This window comes from Megascapheus bottae, chromosome 12 (assembly GCF_031878675.1).
Source record: "Megascapheus bottae isolate mThoBot1 chromosome 12, mThoBot2.hap1, whole genome shotgun sequence".
Lineage (NCBI taxonomy): Eukaryota > Metazoa > Chordata > Mammalia > Rodentia > Geomyidae > Megascapheus > Megascapheus bottae.
Genome location: NC_143520.1, coordinates 34,126,262 through 34,147,618, shown reverse-complemented (window position 1 = coordinate 34,147,618; position 21,357 = coordinate 34,126,262). Strand labels below are relative to the sequence as shown.

Below are 21,357 nucleotides of genomic sequence, written 5' to 3'. Positions count from 1 at the left end.
TTGAGATTTTATTTTCATGGGACCTTTTGGCCCAACTGGTTTCAAATTATGATCTTCAGGAATTTAGCTCTGAAAAGAAGTAGTATGAACCAATGAGCCTGAATGAATGTGTGTTATATCCTGAATACTATTCTATAATCTTCTCTTCTCTTAGATTCTATCCCCCACAATAATCCTGGGATGAAGATATTGATGTTTTTACTAATCCACCAGTGAAAATAATTCAAAATACAAAGGTTCTAAATAATTTTTCCATTTATAACTAATTTCTTAAAAATAAAAATTGTTTAATATTACTGAAGAATTCATATCTCAGTAAGAAGAGTTATTCACAAGAGAACACATAGAAAAAAGTTTTATTCAAGTAGGAAGCCAATGATGCTTAGGAACAAATACCTAATGTCCTCTAGAAATACTGCAGTCATTCTGATGTTTGCGTGTGGATAAAATGTTCCTCTTGCTTGTTACTCCCTCTTGCTCTTCCTTGTACCTACTCAATATCATATGAACTTTTAATATTCTTTTTCAAAATTTCCCCCAAGTACATTATTACATTTTGGAGAAACCGGTTAACTTCATAAAATGAACATATTCGATAATGGTCATGATCCAGTTGTTTTCCAGTGGTTTTTACCATAATTGTCTTGTATGTCACACTAGATTATAAATTTCTAACTGCAAGGGTCATTGTAAGTTTTTCTTGTATAACAATTTCTCAACTTGGATTTAGGAAAGTTATTCCACTGGCACGTAAGATGGGTGGTTGTTGTCAGGCTTCTGAGTATGTATGTGAGAATTAGAGAGTCATACAGCCCATTTATGAAATTGGACCTAGTACAATTATTAATATTGTCTTAAAATCAGCACAGTTCTGGCAATGAATGAAATAATCACCTTACTAATAGTATGGCCCAACATCTTTAAAGTCAATTAGTGTGTGTGTGTGTGTGTGTGTGTGTGTGTGTGTGTGTGTGTGTGTGAATATATATGTGCTAATAATGGAACTTGAAATCAGGGAGTAGATTCTGACCCTTATTGATCAAGGTGGTAATGCATGAGCCATAAATCGACTTCTGGCTTAACTCTATCACTTTTATTTTTTCATATATTTTTATTGTAATTAATAGAAGGGTTACATGATATTTGCCAGATACAAGGTACATTAATTCACATATATTGATACCCTTCCACATGTCTTGGTCCCCATTTCGCTCTCCCTCACCACCACCCCTCACCTTGTTTTCCCTCTTCCCTATCCAATTTCAAATAACCAAATACAAATATATCCGACATATCAGGTAACAAAGTGAGATACTGTAACAATATGAGATAACCAAGGGACAGCAAAAGAGAGGAGAGATAACATAGTACCTTAAGGACAACAATCACTCATTATATGGCTTATGTTTCTATATCCTAGAGATCCTTTCATTTAGCGTCCTACTATATGGCCTTTTGTATCAAGGTTTTGCTCTATTGCAAATCTCTGCTAGGAGAGTCTAAGGTTTTTACTGATTATGACAAATGAGGGAAACCATTGAGCCTAAGTTCCTTTGAGTTTGGCTTACTTCACTTAATATGATTTTTTTCTAAGTCTTTCCATTTCCTAACAAATGGGGCAATGTCATTCTTTCTGACAGCAGCATAGAATTCCATTGTGTACAAGTACCACATCCACTCATCAACTGAGGGACATCTAGGTTGGTTCCATATATTTGCTATGGTAAATAGTGCTGCAATGAACGGTTGTTGTGCTGGTGAATTTAGTGTGTCCTTGTTTCTGGATAATTGGGTAAATGCCAAGTAGTGGAATTGCTGGGTCATAGGGGAGCTCTATGTTTAGCCTTTTGAGGAACTGCCATGCTGCTTTCCATAGTGGTTGAATGAGTTTGCACTCCCACCAACAGTGTAGTAGTGATCCCTCCTGGCCACATCCCCTCCAGCATCTGTTGTTATTAGTTTTCTTGATCCTGGCCATTCTAACTGGAGTCAGGTGGAATCTTAGAGTTGTTTTGATTTGCATTTCTTTTATGACCAGAGATATTGAGAATTTCTTCATTTGTTTATAGGCCATTTTTGTTTCTTCTTCAGAGAAGACTCTCTTTAAGTCTTTGGCCCATCTTTTAATGGGATGGTTGTTACTTTGGAGGTTGATTTTGGATTGATTCAAGTTTTGAAGCTGAATTGCAAAATTCGCAAACCAACAATTTAATGTGTCACCTTAAGCTTCTAGAAAAAGAGCAACAAACCAACCCTAATCCCTGTAGAAGGAAGCAAGTTATTAAAATCAAAGCAGAATTAAATGAATTAGAATCCAAAACAACTATAGAAAGAATCAACAAAACAAGGAGTTGGTTCTTTGAAAGAATTAACAAAATTGACAAACCCTTAGCAAATCTTACCAAAAAAAGAAGGGAACATACCGAAATAAACAAAATCACAGACGAAAATGGTAATATCATGACAGAAATTACCAAGATACAGAGTATCATGAGGGAATACTTCTCAAACCTTTACACCAACAAATTTGAGAATCTAGAAGAAATGGACAAATTCCTAGCCAATATTAACATACCCACACTGAACCAAGAAGAACTAACCCAACTAAACAGGCCTATTTCAAGCACTGAAATAGAAATGGCAATAAGAGACCTTCCACCTAAGAAAAGCCCAGGGCCAGATGGATTCACAGCTGAATTCTATAAGGTCTTCATAGCAGAGCTCACACCAATACTCCTCAAGCTCTTCAATGAAATTGAAAATGAAGGCTCTTTACCAAACTCATTCTATGAAGCCAGTATAACCCTCATCCCCAAACCAGACAGAGATTCATCAAAGAAAGAGAACTATAGACCTATATCTTTGATGAACATCGATGCAAAACTTCTCAACAAAATACTGGCCAACCGTCTACAACAACTCATCAAAAAAATTATACACTATGATCAAACAGGATTCATCACAGAGAGGCAAAGCTGGTTCAACATATGCAAATCAATTAATATAATTCAACACATCAACAGGAGCAGGGACAAAAATCACATGATTGTCTCAATAGATGCAGAAAAGGCATCTGACAAGATCCAACACCCCTTTATGTTAAAAGCTCTGGAGAAACTAGGAATCCATGGAACATTCCTCAATATAATAAAGGCTGTGTATGACAAACCCACAGCTAGTAATATACTTAATGGTGAAAAGCTAAAGCCATTCCCTCTAAAATCAGGAATGACACAATGATGCCCACTCTCTCCACTCCTCTTTAACCTAGTATTAGAATTCCTAGCCAGTGCAATAAGGCAAGAAGCAAGCATAAAGGGGATCCAAATAGAGAAAGAGGAAGTAAAACTTTCCCTCTTTGCAGATGACATTTAAAGAATCCTATAGATTCTACTCCCAAGCTCCTTGAGCTGATTCAAAACTTTGGAAGGGTAGCAGGGTATAAAATTAACCCTCAAAAATCAACTGCCTTCCTCTACGCCAACAGTGAGAGGAATGAGGCAACAATCAGGAAAGCAACTCCTTTTGCAATAGCCTCAAGGAAAATAAAATACGTAGGAATTAGCTTAACTAAGAATGTAAAGGACCTTTTTGATGAAAACTTTAAAACCCTGAAAAAGGAAATTAAAGCAGAACTGAGGGAATGGAAAAACCTCCCATGCTCCTGGATTGGAAGAATCAATATCGTGAAAATGACAATCTTGCCAAGGGCTATCTACAAATTCAACACAATACCCATCAATATCCCAATGTCATTCTTTAAAGAAATAGAAGAGGCAATCCAAAATTTCATATGGAATAATAAAAGACCCCGTATAGCAAAAACACTTTTTAGCAGAAAGAACAGCACAGGAGGAATTTCAATACCAAACTTTAGACTCTATTACAGAGCTATAATTATTAACTCTTTCACTTTTAAAAGGTACTCTTCACACAGGGAGCCAGAGGCTCATATCTGTTTTCCTAATTAACTTAGGACGCTGAGATCTGATCATCCTGGTTCAGAACCAGCCTCGATAGAAAAGCCTGTGACAATTTTTTTCTAAAATTAACCACCAAAAAGCTGAAAATAAAGCTGCTGTTAAGGGTAAAGTATTAATCTTGAGCACAAAAGCTCACAAACAGAACCTAGGCCCTAAGTCCCAACTCTAGAACTGTCAAGGAGGAAGGAAGGGAAGAAGATAGGAAAGGAGAAAGGAATGAAGGGACGCAGAAGGAAGGAAGGAATTATTATTTTGTCTTAAAAATTAAGGAGTGTTAATTGTTTTGGCTTACCTTTACTGTGGAATGTATTATTAGTTAGGTGTCCTATTGCTAATTTGCCAGATGTCATTGTTTATTATATATTCAAAGCATCATTAACTATTCTCTATCTCTGCCTATTTCCTTTTTATATTATTATATTGTATATACAATTTATGTTTATGTCTCTATATATTATATAAACCATAAACTGTAACTTCAGAAATGTTAAATACTTTTTCCTATTTGTTTCAAAGATAACCACTTTTAGAAGGCAAACTTTTTTCAATATGTGCAGTCATACTTTTTTCATTTTCAGCAAGAAAAAATCTAATGCTTTCCATTTATTTAAGCTTATACTGAATTAATTAAAAAGGGAGGAATATCTCCTCATTCATGGAGCTTCCTAATTAGAAGATTATTAGTTTGTCATCTTTAATAAACAATGATGCTGATTCATAAGAGTAAAGAAAACAAAAGTAGGCGATTACACTCAAAATTACTAGAAAAAAGTAAAATTTACCATCATTTCCTAAATTATGTTGTTTGTAATCTAGACAAAAATATTCAGTAATTGATCCCCAAATCAACACAGATAGGATATTTGTTTCTCTACAGATACCAGTCAGCTAGGTAGCAGAAAAGAAAGTGGATAGCATTCTTTCTTATCATCTGCATACTCTGCATAGCCTCCCTGATTCCCTTATTTCTCAGAAAAAAAGTCACATTAGTCCTAGAGGAAAAGTGCATGTGTGCTATGATGAAACTATATTTACTAACTCAGCAGAAAGACTCACTGTTTACATATGAGAACATAGTTATAAATCACAGTTTTCCCTATCATAAATATTTATCTTTAGAATATATCACCAACATAGTCATTTTGATGCAAATATTGTGTCTTTCAAATAGAATAATGGTAACAGAGGCTATGAACCCACCGATTTACACAAGTATTCTCTCCAATAACTGAAAATATTTAAAATATATAAATAACAGAAACTTTAACATTTTATGAGGAGTGTCTGATAGAAGTATTAGTACAGTGAAACCTACATATATACTAGATATTTTCTTTGATGAAGGAATAAAACAGACTCAATAGCTTCTATCAATAATGGTTAGGGGAGTGCTGGGTATCTCACACCTATAATCCTGTTACTCAGGAGGCTGAGGTCTGAGGATCACGATTCAAAGCTTATCCAAGCATGAAAATCTGTGAGACTACTATCTCCAATTAACCACTAGAAACCCGAAAGCAGCTCTATTCAACAGCAGAGAGCTAAAGTTGAGCAGAAGAACTCAGGGACAACATCCCTAAATCTTGTTGAAACCTCACAACCAAAAACAACAACAACAAGAAAAAGTGTTTACCATGGGCTGGGAGTTTGGCCTAGTGGTAGAGTGCTTGCCTAGCCTGCATGGAAGACCCAGGTTCAATTCCTCACTACCACATACATAGAAAAAGCTGGAAGTGGTGCTAAGGTTCAAATGGTAGAGCTCTAGCCTTGAGAAAAGCCAAGGACAGCGCACAGGCCCTAAGCTCAAGCCCAGGACTGGCTTAAAAAAAAAATTGTTTACCCTGGACCAGTGGTCCCTAAGTGTTTAACTTTTTCCCGTTATCTGCTGGAGTTCTCTACATTTCTGAGGCCAGAAAAGGGACCAAGCTTTGGTAGTACACACCTAAAATCACATCAAACCAACCCTCTAATGGTGTATTCATTCCTTATATGTTGCCTTTCATTCTGGGAGACTGTTTCAGTTGCTTGTAATTTTACTTTAATATTGAAGCACAGCTTTTTATAACTATCTTCTGTTCGCCAGATGAAGAAACTATAAAATACACCTACATTTGCTTCAAAGTGGCTGTATTGTAATTCAGCAAATTTTTGTTTTTCATTGAAACCTGGAACGAATTGTCTTGAGCCAGGAGGCATTCAAGCTGCTGTTTTTGCCTCAACTATATTTCTCTATAAGCACTTAATTGTTTCGAGAGTGATGTATAGTATGCGAAACCCTGAATCTGATATAGATACTTCTGTATGGTACTAACGTTAACATGTGTTTTCATTAATGTAAGTAGACATGGAATGTTTTACAAACACTCAAAATCATTGCCCAATAAGTTACAATAGCATAGCTATAGTACCATAGAATGGTATCCTTTATTCTTATAATGTAGCCTCAGCATTGATTAATAAAAAAATTAGACAAATAAGTACTAGTGACAAAAGTACTTTCTTTTGCTTTCTATGGTATCTTAAAATTATCTAGAGCTTTTGAATAAAATAATCAGTAGCAGTACTAGTACTATTTTTCAGTATGATTGGTTACTATTCTCTTGAGAGTGCTGGTTGGGGCATACATTGCAAGGAAGCACTTACTGAAAAGGTAATATTTAAATTGATTTGAGTGGTATCATGAAGTCAAGAGACTGCTAGCAGGAATCACCTGCTCTAAAAGAAGAGATAAAAAAAATTGTATAAGACAGCTGGGAAACAAAATGAGTTCTGTGTGACTGTGTCCTAGAAATGCCAAGGGAAATGTAGAGTCAGGTCACTGCAACAAAAATTAGAACATACAGGTCTGGTAGGTTCACTGAAAGAGGTTACACTATACTGAAACAGCTGTGTGAAGCTCAGGATGATATCATACAGAGGAATGGGATGATAAAGTACAAATTTCAGAGGTCTATTTGGCTGCCAGTGAAATATGGGCTACAGGGGAATTCATGGACAAGATGGTAAAGAAAGCAAAGAATATTGCAATCAAACCCACATGGGAGATGAATGTAACTTACTGGAATAAAAATGTTTCTAACAGTATACAAGATATTTTCATTAAAATATAAACACTTAATGTTAATGGATAGATTGGAAGGGTGTGCAAGGAGAAACAGCAGTTTGATATATCCTGGGGGATTTTGTGTTTATATTATACTTTTGAATTAAAAAAACAAACCTTTTGTCCAGTGTGGTGGCTCATGCCTATAATTCTAGCTATTCAGGAGGCTGAGATCTGTGGTTTGTGAGACGCTTAACTCTAATTGATCACTAGAAAAGGAGAAGTGAAGCTGTGGCTCCAAGAGTAGGGTGAAGCCTTGAGCTGAATGGCTCAGGGACATTGCCCAGGCCCAGAATTCAAGCCCCATGACCCCCACCTCCCAAAAAACTTTCAATTGATTTTTATTTAAATAATAATAAAATTAGTTCATTTGGAAAATGATGGAAGCAGAGGATGCCCAAGTGTCCTGTTAGAAGGAATTGAGCACAGTGAAGATAGCTTAAGCTGGAAGCACATGCCTGGTTTGCAGGAATGGCTGATTGGTGAGTTCCAGTGGACACAATTTCTAGGATAATCTGTTTAGATAGAAACAACTATTTTTTCCAAGTTTAAAAATTAACGAGTCATAAAATTCTAAGCTGATATATTTATAAATCAACTACTACCATTAGTCACTTTTTCAGATATTTGTCATAAGAGCACTTTGGGCAATAGTTTTAGTGTAGCTGATTGTAAAACTGTGGAACCTGCTAAACTATCTACTAATTGCTTAGATAACATTCTTTCATGAATATTGACAAGACTGTTTCTCAGTACTTAAAATATTTTAGCACTGATAAAAGAATGAACATGAGTTCTTGTTTGCTTGTTTGTGTAAAACAAATTTGAAGGTTATATATTTTATTAATAAACAGAAAAGTAGATTAGATAAGTGCACAAACTGAGTGTGTACTATAAGCCAGTTTTATTACTCAGGATGACTTTGATATAAAAATGCAAGGACTGAATTATCTGAATGTCAAAAGTACAGCTCGATTTCAATTATAAAGCATTGTTTCTCAAAATGTTGCCCTTAAATCTTGTATTTCAGAAGTCTCTTGGGATCTGTCATGTATGTAGTTCAACGTTTGTTTACTTTCATTAAATAAAAAACTGCTTACATGGGCAGGTTATGTTGATACGATGACACGACTGAGGGTTCCAATAGACATACATGCAAATCAATCAACACAAACACATTGAAAACATAGTCAATAAACATCTGGAAACTAATGAGTGCACATTTGTTAACACAGGGGGTGTTGTGGAAAGGCGGGATACAGTGGTGACCTGTATTATTTAGTAGCATGTAGATTTAGGAACATTTCACAGAGTCAGAAGAAACAGGGTAATTATAACATAAGGTTCAACATCTTTAGATATGTAGAACATTTTCCTTTTCTTAAAACAAATATTCCCTCAGAAAGTATAAAACATTTTTCTGACTTGCAAAGTTTTTGCAGTCTATCATTTAAATTACTTAAATAAAGGGAGCTTTACTGCTCCCCAAAGCTGAGAATATAACACCCTACATACACATTAGCTTGATCTTCTTGACAGACCAGAAAAGTGTTTGTGTGTGCCAATTAAAACAAAAATGGGTCCCTAGTGGCTTGTTCCTCACACAACTTCTGAAGACTGCTATCATTGTTTGCTACGGTAACCCTGGATATCACTGCTATCCAAGGGAAACAAACTTTTCAAAACTTTCATGACAGATGGGGGTTACAAATGCATTTTAATAAGAGAGTTGCCAAAGCAACTTTTTTTATGATCAGCATATATTTACTTAACATCTAGCAACTTTGGAAAAACAAGGCAGATACTTTCCCACAAAAATGTTTTAACAAGTAACATTTTTGGAAAGATAAATGGAAGACCTTTTACATGAAGCTGATATTTTACCATTGGTTTGATATTAACATTGCTCTTACAGGCTAATAACTCTTAGAAGTTACCCAAGTAGACTATAATTTGAGACACCCTGATAATGTTATTCCTTTGGAGGTCATAAACACCTTTGAGACCAAGTAATTTAGCTATTAGTACAACTACAACAATAGTCACTTGATCAGCTATATCCAATGTGATGTAATACGATAAAAATGTCAATCTGGCTTTCTACTCAAGCATTATTGGGTGAATTTTAGGGGTTGATATTGTGTTATTATGTGGCCAGAATAAATATACATCTGTTTTTTATGTTGTGAATGCTAAATAAAATTTTGACCAAATTAATATTGCAAAATAATTCATATTCATATCAAATCAAATTATTATATTTTGACACAACTTCTCTTAATTCAAATATAATGATATCATCATGATATAAAAGATCCCCCAATACTAGTATAAATATATTTCATTTTTCTTATCTACTTGTTTTAGAGCCACTGTAGTACATTATATAATGTGGTTTCTGGATATTTGGAGATTTGATGTATTTTATTGACTACTTTCTATATATTTTTTTCAGATTTTGCAAGGTAAAATAATTCCTCAAGTTTCTAGTCAAATTGGTTTTCAGCAAAGTGTAAAGGAGATTTGTTCAAATCTAGGATTGTTTAAGTCCAAGATTTGAAGAATGTTTTAAATGCCTTTATTGAGGTATAATATATATATATATATATTTGGTCTATCTATACACACATATATAAACATGATATGAATGTGTGTGTGTGTGTGTGTGTGTAAAAAAAGGTGACTTGTTTATAAGAAAAATAGAAAACGAAATAAAATCTGATCATCACAGTGGGAATGCTAGGTGATCTTCTAAAATTGTGCTGTCTGTGGTATAACACAAAAGAAACAACTCTTTCTAATGTCAGTATTCCAAATTTTACAATACAAGTGAAAGCGTTTTGAGCCTTTCTCTACTCAATGCCTTTGACTGGATACTTGTGTATTTGCTGAGAGCTGGTGAACTAGAAATAAAGATCTCTATAATCTCTTAATCCTATCATTTAAAATGATGCCAATTTGATAGAATGGCATTCTCATTTCCCTCATTTTCTTCATTTGCAAAATTACTTTATGATAGTGGTGGGAAACTGCATGTGAAAGATGTTTATTATGTGCTTTGAGATCATTAAAGCTGATAACACTTCGCATACCAAGTGGTAGTATTCATACCACCAATATCCTAAAATTCTGATACAATCAACCTTTAAAGAGTAACATATCATGACCAATAGTGTATGCATAATTCCACGATGTAAATGTGACTGCAGTAATTACTTCCTACTTGGAAATCTTTGCATGAGTATTCTCTTTCCCATTTACTTTGGTACTCAATTTAAGTGTTTTTCAATTCTTATTTATCTTTCTATACATATGTTGTATTTAGACAGATTTTGACTTTTTTTGCCAGTCCTGGGCTTGAGCTCAGGGCCTGAGCACTGTCCTTGGACTTTCTTAGGGCTAGAGCTCTACCACTTGAGCCTCAGTACCACTTCCAGCTTTTTTTTCTATGTATGTGGTACCAAGGAAGTGAACCCAGGTCTTCATGCATGCTAAGCAAGCACTCCACCACTAGGCCAAACTCCCAACCCCAGATTTTGACTTTTTAAGGTAAGGGTTGTATAGCCCTAACTTCTAGCCATGTGCCCTTTATTTATTCATCAGTCCTTGTTGATGATTAGGGTGAACTCGTTCTCTCAATCTTGTACAGATAAAACATATTTATTGGATTTATAACTTGGAAGCTGGTCCATCAAGAAAAGAAAGCATACTGTCACATGTTATCTCTTACATTTATGGCAAGTTTGTCATATGTATTTGAAGTTAACTGGCAAAGAAACAGAAAAAACTAAATTGAAATTTAAAAAATAAACATAGTTTTCTGATGAGGCATGTACCAATAGCATACATTTTGCCTGGCATCTTATTATATGTTTTTGATCATTATTTATAAAAGACTGGCAATGGCAAAATTATAATGTGTTCAATGTTTGCAAACTCTGTGTATCTATGAATAAGACCTTTGTATTTCTACAATGAGAAAAATGGCTTCAAAGGATTTGTTTGTATTCTAATAAATAAAACATTACAAAATTTAAGAACATAAGTTCTATTTATATATTAATTTTTATCACCATTAAGTCTTACTGACACCAATTCATAAGAATGGCAGTTAAAAATATTGACAAATATAATATAAAGTTTACTCTTTAAGGGGCACTCCTAACTAAAATCAATATCCCTACCTACCAGCTTGAAATCTGATGATCATGGCTTGAAGACAGCCTGGGCAGGCAAGTTATTGAAACTCATCTCCAGTTAACCACCAAAAAGCCATAAGTGGAATTGTGGCTCGAATGGCAGAGTGTCATCCTTGAGGAAAAAGCTAAGGGATAATGGCCTGGATCTGAGTTCAATTCCCAGTACTGACAAAAACAAAAATTAGTATTTCATGATGCTTTCAATTAGCATAGCCATATTCAATTTAGTTAAAATCTAAAAAGAAGAGAAGAAAGACCCTTAAATGTCTTCTTCCTATATCTCTTACCAAAACAATTTACAACATAACTTATACCTGCCTCAAGGACAAGCACAAAGTTTGAAAAAAAAAATGAATACCAAAACAAAAGCAACCACAAGGTACATATGTACTCTGCACATTGTTGAAAGGATGTATTTATTACATTCTTTCTATGCATAAATTTGCTAACAACAAGACTTGAGTTGGCAGTTTTTGTATGGGTGCTTAGTGTGTGAAAGTTTGAGGCAAATTTTCCCTAGACAGATACTAAATGATACTTATTACTATTGACTACACTGCTTTGATGCCTGGATAAATCTCTTCAAATGAAACCTAGTGAAAAGAAGACTTCATTATACATTTGTCTAAAGTATGCTTCTAAGCAAAGTGGAGACCAGAAGGTCATATAAATTTCATGTTTGGTAAGTTTATTATCACCTTACCCTAACAGTAGACACACGGGCAACACACAATATAGAAGGAGTTCGTTAGCATGGCTTCTTGTAAAAATCCTTTGCTTGTTATTAGTTGTCCCTCAGTTAATATTGGCATTATGTGCAGTTCAATCAGAAGTTTCAGATAGAGCTAACTTGCCTTACTGATGTCTTTTTCACCTGAGAGTGTTGAAAATCTGATAGTTCAGTCTGCAAATATGATTCAGCAAACCACTTATCAGAAATCCTAAAGAGGCAATGTTTTAAAACATGAATCGAGAAACCTGAATTAAGTGGACTTTAACTGTCCAAGATATTGAGACTACTTTATTGTGAGTGACTTGAATGGAGCAGAACAAAGTCAATTACTAGCTGTAATTAAGAAATGGATGCATTTAAACTGTAGAGAGCAGTAGCAGACTTCTCCAGACTGCTTAGGAATTCAGAAGATTAGTGGGAAGACAGGAAAGGATGTGAGCTGGGTATCTGATAGTACAAATGAATCACATTCATGTAAGCTTGTCTTTCTAGCTTCCCAAAATGAATTTGTAAATTGCTGACTATGTATGTTTAATTCAGTAATATATTTGGACATCAAACTTTTAAAATGAGTTTTCTTTTTGGTTATGCTAGCAGTAAAAGATTCCTTCTGCATTGTGTATTATGCACCAAAAATACAAATCTAGTTCTGAAGTACTTCCTTTTTATCATTGTTTGAATTTACCAGGCCAAAATCCGAACTATGTTGGCTGTTTCCTAAACCCTCAGATTACAGTAAATCTAATTATGTTTGTTCCTTGTACTTTAAAAATGTTGTTCCTTTTTTTATAATTTTAATAATGGTTTATTTATACTGGCAGAGAAATATCACATTAGGTTATGCTTTGTACTTGGGATAATTCACTTTTTTTCCATGTATGATAACAAATTGTGGCATTATATAACATGTTCTTAATCAAAATATTTAAATTTGGAATGAAGTTAGAGGTCAAGGACATTACCAGTTTTCTTGTGCTCATTAGAAATGAACTGGTATTTTTAGATTTCTTTTTCGAAGCAATACTTTGGAAAGTAAATATTTGGGATTTTAGTGAAGTAAAGTACATGACAATAGTGTTCAGATAATTAGGCAAACATCAGCTTAGCTATCTCTAACTGGATAGAGGAAACAAAACTGTTTTGAGCCATCCCACATCTTACATGTATTTATTTTTGGAAAAAAAGAAGAGGAAAAGTGACTGCCCCCAGTACTCTGTCAAGTTCTAGTGAGATCAATTAAATTCTGCTATTTTCTTATTTTTCACTTGTTATAATTGCATCCAATTTGGAAAATTATTTTTGCTGTAGAAGGAACCAAACAAAATTGGAATCCATTTCATTCAAGGATGGTAGGTTTTCAGTAGTGGAATGCTAATATGTTTCTGCCAAATTCTCTTGAAAAATCAGTAGAAAATGTATACATATGCATATGTGTCATTAAAGATTTCTCACAAACCCCAAGATCATTAAGTGTTTCCATAAGAATCACTGAAACCATCAGAGTGAGCCATTTGGGGTAATAATTGTCACTTTAATTATAAAGACAGCCTGAAGTGTGATTTGTGGTTTTCTGAACCTGTTCCACCTTTCAGCATTCACCTCCTATTTAGAGCAAGTAGGCTGGGAAAGGGCCTGGCCTCTGGTTGAGTATTTTGGCTTGTCAGTCCTCTAAACCTCTGGAGCTTTGCTTGAGGTTGACAGTAGTTGGAAAATAATCATCCTCCTATTGCAAACAAAAGTCAGTAATACAAAGGGGAAAATCTTCCTACTTTAGATTGATGGCTGCATACAAATGTATGTCCACACCCACTATAATCAAATTCTCCTCTCAGGAGCCATTTATGTGTGAAATCAAGAACCTTGCCCTTCTCACAATTCCGAAGAGAAAAAAAAATTGTATAGTTACATGCTAACTCTTGCCAAATCCTTTATAGCACTGTGAGTTTAAAAACTGGATGTTCATTTGATTAATACTCTAAGAGAGAAGTTCAAATATATAAATGAACTTTTATTCTAATACTCTTCTTTGTGGGAAAATGGGTCCTTTATTATTTTCTTATATATCTTTATGCTAAGAAAATAGACAGAGCCAAAGGTTATTCATCTGAAGAACCTTTAGGAAACGTCTGCATTAGCCTCTTTGGTAAATAATCTGTTTTAGAGCCACCATAAATGGGAATCAAATGCAGAGATGCTATTAGATCTTAAAAACGCAAACAGGAAAGAGGCAAAAATGTAGAATAAATTCTGACACACTTGGTAAATTGTTTTGCTGCTTTGAACTTAAGTACTGTCTCATGACTCTAACTTGCTGTCTTTTTTCTGCTGTTAGCTTTAAGTTAATCATTTCTACTATTAAAATAATAATGTATTTATTTTTACATTTAAAAAACAGTTTATAGAGAGCACTTCAAAAATGATTTTATTCTCAGTTCCCAGAAAACAATTACTGGAATACAAGAATATTTTGGTGTATCAATCTGTGTTTTGATAAAGGATTTCTTTTCATTTCTATCCCACATGGTTTTCTTACCTCTCAATTTTTTTCATTTTGTTTTATTTTCAGATCACAACAGCATCGGGAAATGAGTTCCTTCTACAGTCAGATATTGACTTCATCATATTGGATTGGTTCCACGCTATCAAAAATGCAATTGACAGCTTGGTATGTATTTATTTTGGCTGTTAGTATTATTAATTACAATGTAATCACTTAAATCTTATTGCTGAGGCATGTAACATATACACATTTGAAAGGATGCTATTAACTGAGAGACACCAAATTCTTTTAAGTTTAAAGTTCACCAGAAACCTCTCCTAACAAGCAGGATTTGTGAGAGCAAATATCAGTTAATTTCTCTTTTTCTTTATTTTTCATTTTTTCCTCCATATATTTTTATTGTAATTAATAGAAGGGTTACATTATATTCACCAGATAGAAGGTGCATTGCTTCACAAACATTGATACCCTTTCTCATGTCTTGGTCCCCATTTTTCTCTGTATTCATTCAGATATTCATTTACCAGGGGATATAAAGAGCATGCTCAATAGCTACTGGGTTTTTACATTTTCAGTTTATGCACTCCTCTAATACATATTCTTGAAAATAAATGTCATTTTATCTAAGATTATACTCCTTGTGATAATACTCTTAAATAATACTCTTTAATACTGATTTTTATTATTCCTCCACCTATCTTTGATTGCATTTCTCATGAAAATTACATATCTTGAACTTCTGGAGGATGTTTTTAAGTCAGATTATTTAAAACTATTTATTTTGTACTGCTCTAATTTTAGCTAACGAGTAGTTGTAAAATCGAGGGAAAATGCTCCTGAGTTATAATATGGCATACAACAGGAAGATACATTTTCTGTACCACTTTCCTAATATTTGGTTAAAAACTTCCATTATATTATTTTAGAACCAACTTTAAAGAAATGAAATAAGTTAATTTTCCTTTTTGTCAATTAGAAAACAAGCACACAGATTGTTAACTTTCTGTGCAGATGCCAGGACCAGACTTCCTGTGTCCAAATACTCTTTCTATCATTTTCTATCTGTGTGGCCTTAGGAGGGGGGGGAAGTATTTTTCCCATTCAGCTTCAATTTTCACTACATTAGCATTGCCTACCTCATAAGATCCCTATACTGAGTAACCGAGTTAATCCTTGTGGAGTTAACTTGGAATAAGGCACATCATTTTATAAGCACCATATGCATATAAGTTCTATTATTAAATCTGAGTGTGCAGTTTAGCATAGAGTCCCTATCCCTAAGTAATTATTCTACTTTGAACATCAAAATACAATTCAAAAGTAGTTGGTGAATACTTTATTCCTAGTATAATTGTCCTCTTTAACTTTTTATTACTTACAGCCAAAGAATCCAAGTTATCCATCAAGAAAGTTGGAATTGTTCAAAATTCAAAGATCCTCTAGCACTGAATTGCTAAGTCACTATGATAGTGATATCAAAGAACAGAAACCAGAGCACCGAAAATCTTTAAGTGAGTAATTCTGTTGACTTGCTTATTTTAACTCCATCTAAATCCAATGTTTATAAAATACAAATGCATTGAAATGAAATTTAAGCCAAAGTTATACTACTCAGGAGCTTCTTCACCATTTCCTCTGCAGGGATTTTCATGCACTGGGGGGCAGTCTGGCCACTTTGTTTGCATAGCTCTTAGAAATCCCTTTTGAGAAAATAATTGTTCCAAGGTCAAGGTCTCTGCGTACAAAAAAAAAGTCTGAATCTCTGAGTAACAGACATGGAATTCAACATGGTGGTTGATTTTGAGACTGGGAAATGACAAGTATCTTCAAATCCTGATGTGCTGAGTATTTGCCTTCCATACATTAAGGCATGAGTAACCATCATAGTTGGTCCAGCTAAGTCAATAGTCTATGGAACTTTCCACACATTCAAACCACTAAAAAGATGTAGTACATTACAGAGGTTTACAGAAACTGTGAGATGTGAATTTGATGTTTTTCAAGGTCATATTTAGTTCCACCACTTTAAAACAACCAAATTTGAATTAAAAATAAAGTAGACACCTTACCTACTGATCTTCAATATATTTTTAAAACTTTTACCAGCCTGCTTTTTGTCAGTAAGATAGTTATTAAAACATGTCATATGCATCTCATAAAACTGATAACTCAAATCAGTTTAAGTCAATTTTAAAATCTTAAAATTGTAATGCTTTTTCTCCAAGCTGCTACTTAGCTATTGTCAGCCATTTCTTTTAACCAAAGATTCATATAGTTACAATCCCAGCTTTGGAGGCTAAGAGGATTCAGTAAATTGAAAAGAGATGTTAAATGGATATAAATACTTGTATAAGTCTATACACTAGATAATTACATACACATATAATACATAGCCAAAAATGTGTTCATTAGGAAAGCTACATATGTATACATATACATTCAAGTAAACACACACATATAAGAGAATATTGAAGAAATCTATGTATAAGTGATAATGTGTCTTCCAGAGATAAATTATTAGAAACCACAGGTAAAGAAATTGCACCAGAATTCACAGTACATGCAGCTATTTGAAATTAAGCCATTACTGAAAGATCTGTGCCATAGTTTCCAGTAACTAACAGTTATATATTTAGTCAGCCAGATGCACCGGGCTGAGGTTTAAGAATACCTGTACAGAGGAAATGAAGGGTGTGTTTGTGGAAACTAACCATGTAATTAAAAATACTTCTCTATAGGCTCATACATACACTTTAGCATTATTTCAAAATGTCTTTAATTTCTTGGTATTGTGCCTTTTATTCACATGGAATCGGGCAAAATGCCATTACAATTTCAGGATTATAAGCATGCATTAATTACATGAACATTTATGTTACATAGGAAGTGATATGTGATACAGTTATTAGTGGACATGGAATCTGAGAAAGTTGTTCATTCCGAAAGGACCTTAGAAAGCTTCTAAAACATAGGGCTATGGAAGAAACAATAATCCATGGACAGGTTGCACTATGCTTTTCTTTACAACTTATGGTTTATACTAGAAATGCAAGTATTTACTTACTTTAAATCCAATTCTATTACACAATGAAGAGTAATATGATGTATTATCACATCCATTTTAAAATAGACCTATGTGTACAATGTGTTCATATTCACTTTTTACTTTGAAATTAAAGAACTAGTGGTATCAAAAAATAGTGTGTTTGTGAAGTAATGCACCTTCTATCTGGTGAATATAACGTACCCCTTCTATTAATTATAATAAAAATATATGGAAAAAAGAAAATATACACTCAATTTATATAATGTTATTAGTTCTTATCTCATGTTAACTTATTTAATATTCCATGAATCCTATGAAATCAGAATTATTAAATCAATTTTACATGAAGAAATGAAGACAGAATATTATTTGTAACATGAATAAAGACAAGTCATGGAGAAATGTTTCAAAGCTTATAGTCAGAATTGTGTACAGGATTCACAGCTGCAAAAGTTGATATATGAGCATCTGGAATTTTCTGTAGTACATTCCTAGGTGACAATAGAGGCCAGAATATTCCTGTGAACAGCATCAAGACAAAGTAACAGGAAGCTACTAGCAGGTGATAGATTCAGAAGAGGAACATGCCACCAAGAAGCCCTCACTCACAGAGATGGTTCATCATCTCACTATTTTAGTATTCCTTTCATTCCATAATATTATAGGAACAAGTAAAATATTGTCTATTTTATCCTTTAGTATGGATACAAATGAACACATTCATTTAAAATTAAAAATACAATTCATCCAAATCAACATAATTGAACCAAGATCTCAAAACTTATTAAAAAGAACTATGACCAGGGAGCATAGCCTAGTGGTAGAATGTTCACAAAGCATGCATGAAACCTCTGAGTTCAATTCCTCAATATCACATACACAGAAAAAGCCAGAAGTCATATTGTGGCTTGAGTGACAAAGCACTAGTCTTGAGCAAAAAGCATCCCAGGACAGTGCCCAGACCCTGAGTTCAAGCCCCAGGACTGGCAAAAAAAAAAAAGTATTATGACCAGATACTCTCTTTGAGCTAATTTTACCACTAAATTCCAAGGGTCATTTAATCATTATTCCTAGCCTTAATTGTAAATGCTTTTTTTTCTTATGTTTCATCAGATATGATAGATCTGAAACTTCTTTAGGACTGGTAATAACTTTTGTAACCTAAGACAGGTTGCCTGTGCATTACTTTGAATTAAAATTAATCAGCATGTATGCATTTATTTTCGTTTGCAAGTCATAATGATTGACTCACCCACACAATATCAAATTAGATCATATGTTGGGAAATAGTGATGGCATATTTTATTTTTGATGTTTTTAGTATAATTTTTTTCAAGTAGGAAATATGATGTGTGAAACCCCACTGAACTTGGTCCTAGATTTGAACATCCAAAGTTAGGTTTCTTAGCATATGCACTTGGTTTTATGTCACCCCTGGAGATTAAATAATTATGTGAAATCATAGATTCACAGTCTTCTCTTCCTTATTAGTAGTCTAAGCACAAAACTTAACTGTCAGTTTGCTGCTCTTGGCTTCCTGTGCCCTTGATGTTCCCACGAGTTTTGCCGCCAAGATTGTAGGCAGACAAAGCCAGAAATACTTGCTTTTTTTAAGGCATGTGAACATCATTAGCAGCTAACAGGTGGTCATTTCTTTGTCCAGTTTGTCTACTTAACATGGGAAAAATATTTTCTCTCAATGAGTAGATTCAAAAAGTTGTATTAAAATATATTTTCCTTTTAAAAATATAATTCTAACCTGCCAACACTATTAAGTACTAATCAGATATTTTAGGAATATCAGTTGAGTCTAACAGACAAGAAGCCAGAAAATTTAATGTAAGGGCCAAATCACTGTGGGAAATTCAGGACAACAGCCTGGGATGCAAGAAGATCAGCTCTCCAGGGAGGGCTGCTATGGAAAGTAGAGAGTCAGTCAAAGATGATGCTAACATCTTTATCCAAGGAAAAAATAAAGATTGTCCAAGGATGGAAAAGAGGAAAAGTCCAAATAGAAACCCTGGGTAAGATATCTTCAGACATATTTTAATCTTTTTTGAACTTTCTTTTCCATATCTACAAAAATGGTTCTGATAACATCCTTACAGAATTGTGCAAGAATTAAAAATTAGGCATGTAAATACTTAGCTCACAATAGACACTCTATGTCCCCAAGCAGATGGCAATAGAAAAGGCTCAAGCCAAGGGTGATGTCTCATGTAAGGCAAGAGCAGGGCATATATATTGGGTATCTTGCTCCCCAAGTGTACAGAAAATAAGGGAAAGGAACCAGAATTGGATATGGTACTCAAAGATGCAAAAGTCTAAATCTGAATAGCTGGTCTTTCCCCTGGTGCCTTCTCAAGTGAAAATGGCAGCCAGGGTACTACTCTTCAGAGCATCACACTAGGACAAAGTCACATGGAGACAAGAGATAGTCATGATTCTTTCATGCCCAACAGAGGAGTTGCCATTAACCATCTCTAGCTGATGGAAAAGATTTGGCAACTGACTAGTTCACTATTGCTTAAGAGCCAGTAATAATATCCTATTCCAGGCATTAATGCTTATTTGTTTATTTTACCAGAAATATAACCTGAAAGTATATAGGTTGTGGTAGAATAGCACCTGCCTATCAAATTGTTAAATTGTAACATGGTTTTAAAAAAGTGAATTTCTCTTTATATTTTTAATTAAATTATTATAATATATTTTGGGTGCATTCATGGAAGTATTTAGATGTGAATTTCTCAGTTTCATATATTTCATATGACATGTGTCAGAAGGTAACTGGGATAAATATAGGAATGGAAAACATCAATTGACACAGCTTCACAATGATGAAAAGGAAAGAGCTCTAGATGCTTAGCATTATTTTTAAAAATTTTGTCTGTGGAGTAATCACAATCATGCTAAATGGAAACATGTCTCATAGAGGAGGCAGAGATTTTCCTGTGCTCATCTAAATAAACATAACTTTCACCAGTCACAACTGGAATTAAGCTAAGTTGTCAAACTCCAAATGTAAGACACATGGATATTTTTCACAAGGAAACTAAGTACTTTGACCCTTCTGCAATCACAGAGTATTTTTATCTAGGAAATAGCTTACTCTAGGGTTGCTAGAGCTCCGTCCCTGAGAATTAGGATTCATTTTCTGTTTCTTATTTCCGGTCCCACCTGCATGAAGAACTCCACGTAACAATTAAGAGGACCTGATTGGGGCCTGAGAGCATGGCCTAGTGGTAGTGTTCTTGCCTATCATGCACAAAACCCTGGGTTCAATTCCTCTGTACCACATATGCAGAAAAATGCCAGAAGTGGAGTTGTGGCTCATGTGACAAAGCTCAGGAACAGTGACCAGGCCCTGAGTTCAAGCCCCAGAATTGATGTTACCTGAATGAATTTGGGTCCTGAACCCTGAAAAATTCCCATTTCTGTCAAGGAGAAAATTTGAAAACTCCAACCCAGAAGAAATCTATATGAAAAAGAATGCTGATGGAGCACTGTAAAGGATGATTTTTTGCAGCATGACTGGGAAAGTAAGTCTTCAGCAAGGCAGATGTTTTTTGTAAAAAATGTATGGAATGACCAATAAGCCTGACATCGACTCAAATACTAAGATATGATAAATCTAGAGTAGAGAAACATTAACCCAGCATAGTCAATGTTACCATTGCTTCATCTTTTCTGTATATTTGAAAGAGTCTCCAATTACAACAAGAAACCCGGCAAAGTTAGATATTGGCCATGTGCAAAATTCAACAAAATAAAGACATATTTTCCAAAAGTA

The 21,357-nt window shown here is 34.2% G+C and overlaps 1 protein-coding gene across 3 annotated transcripts in view; it reads left to right on the top strand.

Moving 5' to 3' along the window:
* Arhgap15 (Rho GTPase activating protein 15) overlaps window positions 1-21,357 on the top strand; it is a 626,004-nt gene that overhangs the window by 295,009 nt on the left and 309,638 nt on the right. For all 3 annotated transcript variants that reach the window (XM_090343126.1, XM_090343125.1, XM_090343127.1), the window contains 2 exons: window positions 14,585-14,683; window positions 15,900-16,029. In XM_090343126.1, coding sequence (XP_090199252.1) covers window positions 14,585-14,683; window positions 15,900-16,029 — 229 coding nt within the window. The remainder of the gene's footprint in view (window positions 1-14,584; window positions 14,684-15,899; window positions 16,030-21,357) is intronic.